The sequence below is a fragment of the Harpegnathos saltator genome, unplaced genomic scaffold (assembly GCF_003227715.2).
Source record: "Harpegnathos saltator strain DR-91 unplaced genomic scaffold, Hsal_v8.6 scaffold11, whole genome shotgun sequence".
NCBI lineage: Eukaryota > Metazoa > Arthropoda > Insecta > Hymenoptera > Formicidae > Harpegnathos > Harpegnathos saltator.
In genome coordinates this window covers 74,068-86,259 of record NW_020229884.1, presented here as the reverse complement: position 1 = coordinate 86,259, position 12,192 = coordinate 74,068, and the positions used below count along the sequence as shown (strand labels likewise).

General features: G+C 37.1%; 1 protein-coding gene across 1 annotated transcript; it reads left to right on the top strand.

Annotated features, from left to right (window-relative positions):
* The first annotated feature begins 8,322 nt into the window (after positions 1 to 8,322).
* Positions 8,323 to 11,887, top strand: LOC105183371 (dnaJ homolog subfamily C member 2). The gene is made up of 5 exons (XM_011141441.2): positions 8,323 to 8,605; positions 8,981 to 9,253; positions 9,362 to 9,746; positions 9,836 to 10,940; positions 11,270 to 11,887. The coding sequence occupies exons 1-5, from the start codon at positions 8,557 to 8,559 to the stop codon at positions 11,318 to 11,320; spliced, it is 1,863 nt and encodes a 620-aa protein (XP_011139743.1). The 5' UTR covers positions 8,323 to 8,556; the 3' UTR covers positions 11,321 to 11,887.
* The last annotated feature ends 305 nt before the right edge of the window (positions 11,888 to 12,192 follow it).

Here is a 12,192-nt window from a genome sequence, read left to right as displayed (position 1 = left end):
GCATAAAATACGAATGTCTATTGAAGCAAGGTTGCTGAGGCAAGCCAAGGTTTATGAATACAAATTTTTAATTATGTTCTCAATAAAAAGTTGCACATAATTTAGAAAACTATGAATAATGATCTTTAGAATCTGATATAAATTTTACAAGTGTTGATTTTTATTCGTCTAATAATGCTCAGATTGCTGTTTTCGTTTAGAATCTGCTAGAATGTCCGTTTCTCATTCTTGTTTATCTTTCTTATTGTACCGAATCAGAATTAAAAATCTCTATAAAGTTGAAACAGCATTATTAGACATAACCGTTGTCTTTTTGCAGCTTCAGCTCTTTTGAGAGCTACAATTCTCATCATTCTCATTAGAAAAAAAGAAAAGAAAAAAAAAGAGAAGAAAAAAGAAAAAAAGAACTTTAAGAATGATGAGAATAAAAAGTGTTTTTCATCTCCCATTTCCTCTAATTCTTATATGATTATTTAATCCTTATATATTTATCTCACGCGCAGTTCTAACAAAGGCAGTTCTATTTACGTTTTTATCTTTGTTCTCTTTCTTGCGCTGTTAAGCGAATATATAATCAACATCAACAAAAATTGCTCATTTAAATTAAGAATATAAGGATTAAGTACATATACATTATTAAGATAAACGAGTATTAAATAACTGGCGGAATACGTCGCTGTTGAAGACTCATCATGGGCGAGACTGCGAGAGTAGCCAGATGTAAAGTTCAGGTAGGACAAAGCTTGTTCACTATTGCGCATCTAGATATTTGCATTGATTTTTCAAATTGGATGCAATTTGCAGGATCAATGTAGAATTAATATTTCGACTCGGGAAAGACTTTTTTTTTATCAAATCATAACTTGTAGAAAACTATCGATTTGAATGTCGGCAAGAAAAAAACGGAGATACTTTTATTAGATATTTGACAAAACGCCGGATCGGTATTTATCCAACGCTTAAAAATAACATGGAAAACGTTTTAGTTGGATGAATAATTTTCGTTACTTTCCGCTTGCGGTTTTCGATCGTTAGCGGCGATTCAGAGACGAAGAGAGAGGAGAGCGAGAAAGAGAGAGAAACGTCTTGCCAGGATTTCTGCAGACCGGTTCATTTCGACAGATTCGGCATTAAAATATTAGACGTAGAAAGAATAAGAATGAAAAAGATTGTTTTATATTAGTTAGTACAGAAAATCCGACGTACTTTTGCCAAATAGAGATGAGTACCAAATTTTCTACAAGTTAAGACTAAGATAGAGAAAACGTCAAATCTTTTGCGACGATGGAATTAAACAGCAACATAAATTTTGATTTACGATATTAATCGATATTCGATTTCCGGTACTGATTTACTTTCTCATTTCTCTATAAGAGAAGAAAAAATTAATATGAATCGTTCGTTTATATATCCGAGTTAATTTGTTGAATAAATTAGAGGGGTAAGTACCTGAAATATGAGAACGAATTGTCATTGCACTTGGACAATCTTCTGACACTGATTTATGGTATTGATCGATATTCGATTTTCAGTACTGATTTACTCTTTCATTTCTCTATAAGAAAACAGAAAATTAATACGAATCGTTCATTTATCCGCGTTAATTTGATGGAAAAATTACGTATTGATCGGTCTTCGGCTTTCGATACTGATTTATACTCTCATTTCTTTATAAGAAAAGAAAAGTTGATACGGATCGTTCGTTTAACAGAGTTAATTTGTTAAGTAAATTAAAGGGGTAAGTACCTGAAAAATAAGAACAAATTGTCATTGCACTTGGACAATTCTCTGACACTGATTTACGGTATTAATCGATATACGATTTTCGGTACTGATTTACTCTTTCATTCTGTATAAGAAAACAGAAAATTAATACGAATCGTTCATTTATCCACGTTTGTTTGATGGAAAAATTACGTATTGATCGGTCTTCGGTTTTCGGTACTGATTTATTTTGTCATTTCTTTATAAAAAAAGAAAAATTTATACGGATCGTTCGTTTAAAAGAGTTAATTTGTTAAGTGAATTAAAGGGGTAAGTACCTGAAAAATAAGAACAAATTGTCATTGCACTTGGACAATTCTCTGACACTTATTTACGGTATTAATCGATATTCGATTTTCGGTACTGATTTACTCTTTCATTCTGTATAAGAAAACAGAAAATTAATACGAATCGTTCATTTATCCGCGTTTGTTTGATGGAAAAATTACGTATTGATCGGTCTTCGGTTTTCGGTACTGATTTATTTTGTCATTTCTTTATAAGAAAAGAAAAATTTATACGGATCGTTCGTTTAAAAGAGTTAATTTGTTAAGTAAATTAAAGGGGTAAGTACCTGAAAAATAAGAACAAATTGTCATTGCACTTGGACAATTTTCTGACACTGACTTATGGTATTTATGGTAATCAATATTCGATTTTCGGTACTGATTTATTCTTTCATTTCTCTATAAGAAAACAGAAAATTAATACGAATCGTTCATTTATCCGCGTTAATTTGATGGAAAAATTATGTATTGATCGGTCTTCGGTTTTCGGTACTGATTTATTCTCTCATTTCTTTATAAGAAAAGAAAAATTGATACGGATCGTTCGTTTAACAGAGTTAATTTGTTAAGTAAATTAAAGGGGTAAGTACCTGAAAAATAAGAACAAATTGTCATTGCACTTGGACAATTTTCTGACACTGACTTATGGTATTTATGGTAATCAATATTCGATTTTCGGTACTGATTTACTCTTTCATTTCTCTATAAGAAAACAGAAAATTAATACGAATCGTTCATTTATCCGCGTTAATTTGATGGAAAAATTACGTATTGATCGGTCTTCGGCTTTCGATACTGATTTATACTCTGATTTCTTTATAAGAAAAGAAAAGTTGATACGGATCATTCGTTTAACAGAGTTAATTTGTTAAGTAAATTAAAGGGGTAAGTACCTGAAAAATAAGAACAAATTGTCATTGCACTTGGACAATTCTCTGACACTTATTTACGGTATTAATCGATATTCGATTTTCGGTACTGATTTACTCTTTCATTCTGTATAAGAAAACAGAAAATTAATACGAATCGTTCATTTATCCGCGTTTGTTTGATGGAAAAATTACATGTTGATCGGTCTTCGGTTTTCGGTACTGATTTATTTTGTCATTTCTTTATAAGAAAAGAAAAATTTATACGGATCGTTCGTTTAAAAGAGTTAATTTGTTAAGTAAATTAAAGGGGTAAGTACCTGAAAAATAAGAACAAATTGTCATTGCACTTGGACAATTCTCTGACACTGATTTACAGTATTAATCGATATTCGATTTTCGGTACTGATTTACTCTTTTATTTCTCTATAAGAAAACAGAAAATTAATACGAATCGTTCATTTATCCGCGTTATTTTTATGAATAAATTAAATATTGATCGGTCTTCAATTTTCGGTACTGACTGATTCTCTAATTTCTTTATAAGAAAATAAAAATTGATACGAATCGTTCTTTTATCCGACTTAATTTGTTGAGTAAATTAGTGGGGTAAGTACCTGCAAGGTGAAAACAACTTGTCATTGCACTTAGACAATTTTCTAACTCTGATTTATAGTATTAATCAATATCCGGTTTTCGATACTAATTTAGTCTTTGATTTCTCTATAAAAGAAAAAAAGATTGATACAAATTGTTCATTTATCCGCGTTAATTTGATGAAAAAATTAGATATTGGACGGTCTTCGATTTTCGGTACTGATTTATTTTCTCATTGTTTTATAAGACAAAAACATTTGATACGTATCGGTCGTTTATCCGAGTTAATTTGTTGAATAAGGTTAGAGGGGTAAGTACCTGAAAAATGAGAACAAATTGTCATTGCACTTGGACAATTTTTTGACACTGATTTATAGTATTAATCCATATTCGATTTTCGGTACTGATTTACTCTTTCATTTCTCTATAAGAAAACAGAAAATTCATACGAATCGTTCATTTATCCGCGTCAATTTGATGAATAAATTAACTATTGATCGGTCTTCAATTTTCGGTACTGACTGATTCTTTAATTTCTTTATAACAGATTAAGAATTGATACGAATCGTTCTTTTATCCGACTTAATTTGTTAAGTAAATTAGAGGGATAAATACCTGAAAAATGAGAACAAATTGTCATTGCACTTGGAAAATTTTTTGACACTGATTTACGGTATTGATCGATATTCGATTTTTGGTACTGATTTGCTCTTCCATTTCTGTACAAGAAAAAAAAATTCATACGAATCGTTCATTTATCCGCGTTAATTTGATGAATAAATTAAATATTGATTGGTCTTCAATTTTCGGTACTGACTAATTCTCTAATTTCTTTATAAGAGAATAAAAATGGATATGAATCTTTCTTTTATTCGACTTAATTTGTTGAGTAAATTAGTGGGGTAAGTACCTGCAAGATGAAAACAACTTGTCATTGCACTTAGACAATTTTCTAACGCTGATTTATAGTATTGATCAATATCCGGTCTTCGGTACTGATTTAGTGTTTGATTTCTTTATGAAAGAAAAAAAGGTTGATACAAATCGTTTGTTTATCCACGTTAATTTGATGAATAAATTCGATATTGATCGGTATTCGATTTTCGGTACTGATTTCTCCTTTCATTTTTCTATAAGAAAAGAAAAAATTCAGACGAATGGTTTACTTATCCGCTTTAATTTGGTGAAAAAATTAGATATTGAATGGTCTTCGATTTTCGGCACTGATTTATTTTCTCATTTTTTTATAAGACAAGAAAAATTGATACGAATCGTTCGTTTATCTCAATTAATTTGTTGAATAAGATAAGAGGGGTATGTACCTGAAAAATAAGAACAAATTGTCATTGCACGTGTGCAATTTTTTGACACTGATTTATAATATTAATCGATATTCGATTTACTGATTTACTCTTTCATTTCTCTATAAGAAAACAGAGAATTAATACGAATCGTTCATTAATCCGCGTTAATTTGATGAAAAAATTAGGTATTGATCGGTATTCGGTTTTCGGTACTGATTTATTCTCTCATTTCTTTATAAGAAAAGAAAAATTGATACGGATCGTTCGTTTAACAGAGTTAATTTGTTGAATAAATTAGAGGGGTAAGCACCTGAAAAATAAGAACAAATTGTCATTGCACTTGGACAATTCTCTGACACTGATTTACGGTATTAATCGATATACGATTTTCGGTACTGATTTACTCTTTCATTTCTCTACAAAAAAACAAATTGATATGAATCGTTCATTTATCCGCGTTAATTTGATTGTGCACGATGGCGGGGAGAGAGGGAGAGGGATGGAGATAGGTGGTAGAAAGGCTGCTAGAAAAGGTGGGTGGGAGAGCGGGGATGAGAGTGGGGGGAGAGAGTAGAGGAGTGGGGGGAGCGAGAGGGAGGACGAGGAGGATTAAATGGATGAGAGAGAGAGCGCGAAGGAGAAAGTGTGAAGGAATGAAATGAATGGAGGAAAGCGAAAATCGGCGGTAGGAAATAAGAATTATAGGAGTAACAGCGGCATAGAAATATAGATATATACATATGTATAAGAATAGATGATAAGCGAACAATTAATTATAAGAGATAAGCGAGCGAGTAGATGTAAGATATTTGTAAAGTAGATTTAAGGAGGGGCGGAGGATGGGAATGTATGTGTGTGTGTGTGTGTGTGCGAGGAGATAGGGGCGAGCGTAATAGGAAGTAAGAAGGAGAGATTATATTGGAATTTGTAACCCCACCAGGGGAATCAATAAAGTATACATACAATTAAATATTGATCGGTCTTCAATTTTCGGTACTGATTTATTCTTTCATTTCTTTATAAGAGAAGAAAAATTGATACGAATCATTCGTTTATTCAAGTTAATTTGTTGAGTAAATTAGAGGGGTAAATACCTAAAAAATAAGAACAAATTGTAATTGCACGTGGACAATTTTCTGACGTTGATTTACGGTTGATTGATCGATATTCGATTTTCGATACTGATTTATTCTTTCATTTCTCTATAAGAAAACAGAAAATTAATACGAATCGTCCATTAGTCCGCGTTAATTTGATGTATAAATTAGGTATTGATCGGCCTTCGATTTTCGGAACTGATTTATTCTCTCATTTCTTTATAAGAGAAAAAAAATTCTTTATAAGAGAAAAAAAAATTCGGAACTGATTTATTCTCTCATTTCTTTATAAGAGAAAAAAAATTGATACGAATCGTTCGTTTAACCGAGTTAATTTGTTATGTAAATTACAGCGGTAACTACCTGAAAAATGAGGACAAATTGTCATTGGACAATTTTCTGACACTCATTTATGGTATTAATCGGTATTCGATTTTCGATACTGATTTACTCTTTCATTGCTCTATAAGAAAAAGAAAAATTGATACGAATCGTTTATTTATCCACGTTAATTATTTTTTTTATTATATATAAGTGGTCCATGGGGCGATTAAATATTCGAATACATGTTGCTATATCAAAGTCTCCTCTATAATAAACGATTTGACACGTCTGGAGACGCATGATGTATCGTTACCCGCATCCCATTCCCTTCGTCCTGCTTCCCTGTATAAAATGTCGAATTGAAACGTATTAAAAAGTATCGACATTTTGAATATGTCTGATTTCTGAATCTTTTTGATCCGAAGAAAAGGATTGACAAGTATTAGTTTCCATTAAATTTTACTGCGCTAAATGCGAGATGGTCTCTTTCACCTGGGTACCTCACCAGGGAAATTTCTCTGGTACGCTAAATCCCGTAAGGCCATCAGTCTTTGTAGTATATCTCGTCGGTGCATAAGGTTTATATTACCTGTACATACATATTTTGAGACATTTTCTTTGGATATTATATCAAACGGATTTTGCGTGTCAGATAATATCCTTCGGACTACACGGACATTATTATTTTGATCATTTTGATTTCTTTGGTATTCATTGAATTACCCAGAACGCGCAACTGCCATGTTGAACGACTCAATTGTCGTGTGAAATGTTTCGATTTTCATAAATTTATATAAAATTTTTCATTTTTCACTGATTCACAGAAGTCTTTCACTTTTTATTAGTTCACGCTAGGGAAAAGATTCATGATCGCTGCCCCGAGCAGCTACAACGCTTTTCGAATCATCTATGTCAGCGCGCTTTTACTCCTCAGATTTCTGCCATTAATAACTCGATAATTATTGCGAATCTCACAAAATGGTATGGGACTTTTATGTTTGTCTCAACCCAATCTACCTTCACACTTCGGGTTGGCAGCTAATTACCGGACACTTCGTATGATCTTCATGATATTAATCATACACAATGTCAATTCTTTTTTTTTGCACATGTTAACATGTTAATTCATGGTTTAAACGCGTAACAATGTGCGAGACCGTGCTTGTCAAGTACTTTGTCAAGCTATTATGGTTGTAGCACGGACATAAACCGCCTAAAATGGATGTAGTACGGACTGCCACCACATACAGGTTTTACAGCCGAAACTTGATAGTGGATGTAGCATCGTAGTTCCCCTCTCAAAATGGATGCAGATGGCGCCCTTTCTCAGTGCGGAAAGTCGGTGTCGTCGAAAACACCGTGTTGGTCGCTTTCATGTTCCCCTCTCTGGTATCCGCTACGAGTCGCCATCTTCTTCTTTCCTTTTTTCCACGGAAATTCGAGAACGACTCGTCGACAAATCGCAGGTACTTTATATTCTTTAATTTTACAGTTTATTAGTTAGAAAACTTATATTTTCAAGTATCACGATACAACAAACAGTGAGACCTTTTATTCTAAACTAAGAATCAATGGCAAATGGAAAAGTATTGCGTGTAATATCAATCAAACCAAATCAGACAAACTTTGAATTCTTCGGCAATGAATCAATATGGCGGATCCGATAAACTTTTATCTCAATTCGCAAATTAGAAAAAAATAAAAATCATGATTTGACAATCAGATTTACTACTGAAAATTCCAAGTTCAAGCAACAAATCAACATTGTAACCTTCAACAAGTGTCGTTATCGTTACATTGTGGTTGCGCAAATGCAATATATGCTAGATAAATAAATATATAGTAAGAAATATACGTGACGACAACACAAGGGTAATAACGGTTCTATCGGATTTTATCGCGTTAAAAATTACACAATACGCGTACTGCACGAGCCGCAACATAAAGACCGTATCACACTGGCGACTCGCGGCTGCGGCTGTCGTTTGTACGGCTTTCTGATTGGTTGAGGAAGATCGCAATTGCAATCGCAGCCGCAGTCGCAGTCGCGAGTCGCTAGTGTGATACGGTCTTAATGCAGGTTGGAAATATCGACAAGATGATCGATCCTCGAGCAAGAATTGAATCGAATCTCGATTCAGCTCAGTCGAACATCGCCCATTCCCGGTTGGAGTTGCCCTTTGTCGCGGCGGCGATGCGCTGCACATCACCGCGCATTAACGCGTTGATTCTCGTGGAGGATGTTCGTTGCGTGGTAGCAATTCGTCGCGTGTTCGCCGCACATCAGAAGTAAGTCACCGACGATCACACGACGATGACCGGCACCGGCAACGAGGACTTCGCCGCCTTTAATTCCATATCCGGTGAGATATTGTGCCTCCATAAGCGACGTGCCTTTCACCACATAACACACCGGTCGCGAGAGGTTAAACTCGTCATAGTACAGCGGGTCTTTTTGATTGCCACCGCACGTCTGCGATTTTAGCTACCATATGTCGATCGGCGAATTTAACCTTAATTTCGCAGAAATACTTGGTCGCGCTGCGTTTGCATAGTTTCATGAACATTCCCGCAAATTTTACTTACGATTGGCATTTTAGTTTACGCACGGACACCATGTGTTCCAGACTGGTCTTTAATTCGTATTTTCACGGACGTGTGTCTGTCACGTTACCGCATCATTCGCGATCGTACGGTAGGATCTTTGTGCTTCGTTTCCTGAAATTAGTGTATTGCAGACCCAGGAAAGGCCAACACCAGCACAGCGGGCCCAGTAGTTTTATATTCGACCGCCTTGGCATGGCGAATTCAGTTCCATCGCAGTCTTACGCGCGGCAGCATCTCGGAGTCGTCGGACGAGGAGGAGGATTTGTCCCAATATCAGTTTGAGGACGACCTCGATTTCCTTCGGTCACTGGACCCAAGGGACTGGAAGGATCAGGATCATTACGCTGTTCTAGGCTTGAAGAATCTCAGACATAGATCCACGGAAGATATTATCAAGAGAGCTTGTACGTATTGTATATTCAGCTAAGACAGGTATTACATATTGCTTCAACATTTGCACTAATGGTACAAATAACATGTACTAAAAAAAATATTTAATATATGGATTATAGATAAGCAGAAGATCTTGAAACATCATCCTGATAAACGCAAGGCAATGGGCGAGGAAATTCGACCAGATGACGACTATTTTACATGTATAACACGAGCTTGGGAGATTCTGGGTAACCAAGCAAAGAGACGGAGCTACGACAGTGTTGATCCTTACTTTAACGACAATCTGCCGGAAGAAAAGGACTGCCGGAATAATTTCTATGAGGTATTGGGCAAAACGTTCAAAGAGAACTCACGGTGGTCTGTGAAGAAACCCGTGCCACAATTAGGTGGTCCTTTCACGCCGCGAGACAAGGTGGAAAAATTTTATTCGTTTTGGTATGACTTCGACTCGTGGCGCGAGTACTCATACCTCGACGAAGAAGATAAGGAAAGCGGTCAAGAGTAAGTAATTCTTGTTGAAAAATCGATGATTGAGTGACGTTTAGATTGAAGCACTTCGCGAAGCATGCTAATAACGGTATTTGTTGCAGCCGAGACATGCGTAAATGGATCGAGAAGAAGAACAAAGCAACGAGAGCTAAACGAAAGAAAGAGGAGATGGCACGGATACGCACTCTAGTGGATACGGCTTACAATATAGATCCTAGGATAAAAAAATTCCAGCAGGATGACAAAGATAAGAAAAATGCCGCGAAGAGGGCGAAGCAAGAAGCTGCGAAAGCCAGGCAACAAGAAGAAGAAAGAATAGCCAAGAACGCGGCAGAGAAGGAGAGGTTGGAGAAGGAGAAGAGGGAAACTGAGGAGAGAGCGAAGATGGAGGCGTTGAAACAAGAGCGAGAGGCGCAAAAAAAAGCGCTGCGCAAAGAGAGGAAGGCGCTTAGGGACTTCTGCAAAGCGAACAATTACTTCGCCGAGAGCTCAACAGAGAATATTCGGCACATGGAGAGTGTGGAGAAGATTTGCGAGCTATTCAAGCTGGTGCAGCTGGAGGAAGCGATGAAGAAGCTGCACACTGACGGCAGAAGCGCGTTCCTCAGCATCGTTGAGGAAACTGAGCGGCATATCGAAGCAGAGCGTCGAGTGAACGTGATGAACAACGACGCGAGAAACACACCAGAGAAACAAACCAAGACGTGCACTGCTCCTTGGAGCGAGAATGACCTGCAGCTGCTGATCAAGGCGGTCAATCTGTTCCCCGCCGGCACCAATCAACGTTGGGACGTGGTGGCAAATTTCATCAACCAGCACAGTAGTTCCACCAACGGGGTCACTCGCGAAGCTAAGGAAGTCTTGGCAAAGGCCAAGAGCTTACAGTCAACCGACTTCAGTAAATCGAGTCTGAAGGAGCAAGCAAACAAGAGGGCCTTTGATAACTTCATCGCGGAGAAGAAGAGCAAGGAGGCAATTGAGGAGAGAATGCCAGCCGTTACAGAACGCCTGGATCACCCGATTGCAAATGGTGTTGCGACAGAATCCAAGGAATCGAAGAAGGAGCCATCGCCGTGGACACCGGCGGAACAGAAGCTCCTGGAGCAAGCGCTGAAAACTTATCCCACCACGGTTCCGGACAGGTGGGATCAGATTGCAGCGTGTCTACCCACTAGGACGAAAAAGGAGTGCATGAGAAGGTACAAGGTAAGCGTCTTAAAAACAGAACAGAAATTATTATGTAGCATATCACAATCACGCGACGCGCATTCTACGACTTCATAATTTTATAAAAGTGCGTGAAAAAGTACATGTAAGAGATACATTGTTAGCTGAACGTCGAAACAAGACGCGTAACAGAACAAAATGTACTCATAAAAGGACAGAGAGAAAAATTGCATAGCGAGATAAAATAGAGTCGAGAAAATCATTCCGTGCGTTACGTAACGTAGAAGAAAAATCGCGTAATTCACGAACAAAATTCACGTACAAGCAGCACAACAAATTATTATTCCTTTCTTTATTTTTGATTGCAGGAACTAGTGGAATTGGTGAAGGCGAAGAAGGCGGCGCAGGTGATGAAATAATATTAGCTGCGCGCTAAGCCGAAATTTCCTCATAATTTATTGAACTCTAGTTTGCGAGCGATCGCGATCCGACGATCGATCGTTCCCCGACGCATAAATGGATGGATTATAATCGCAAAATTCGTGACTGGGCGACTACCTTAGCTTCGATTGAGTGCCAGTTCGCGCGCATATCTGTGCCTTGCTACAGTCGACACGTGCACGAGCTGCACGGAGCATACGGGAACAGCTCGACGAGGTGTCCCCCCGTGACGTGGTCATCACTTGAAATCACCACCGTGGCACCGTATTTTATTCCTATGCGCTGCGCGATGGATGTACCTCCGAAACCGTGCTGCCGATCATTAACTTCCATGCGCAGAAGCTTGCAACCTAGAAGGGAATCGTGTAATTTTCCTTTTGCAAGATGTGGTTTCACAACCGACCTACACTTGGTGTACGCACTGTAAGATAGAGAGAAACTGCTGCCAGCCGTCGAGAGGAGATGAAAAGGACGAAAGGAAAGGATTGAGAGACAGAGAAAACGGCGGACTTTATAAAAATAAACGAGAAGATTTTAAGAGATACCTCGGACCCATTGCTGGAAAGTTCCTGTTAAACTCCGTCCTCTCTGTGAGTACCGAATCCTTTATCGATCCTTACAATGTTCCAGCCAAACGTGAAAATTCTACCCCGTTCCCCCTTATGTCCGGCCCCTCTCCCCCCCCCCTCCGCCGACCCAGAAATTGCTTTTAAGATACGTGAAAATTATTTTATTATTTTTATTTGGGCTAAAATCCGTGAGAATCATCATTATATCCTTGCTAAACTTGCAAGCAATGTTTCACAAACAGCCTTTCGCTGTTAACTGAAAATTATTAAGAAAAAAAATT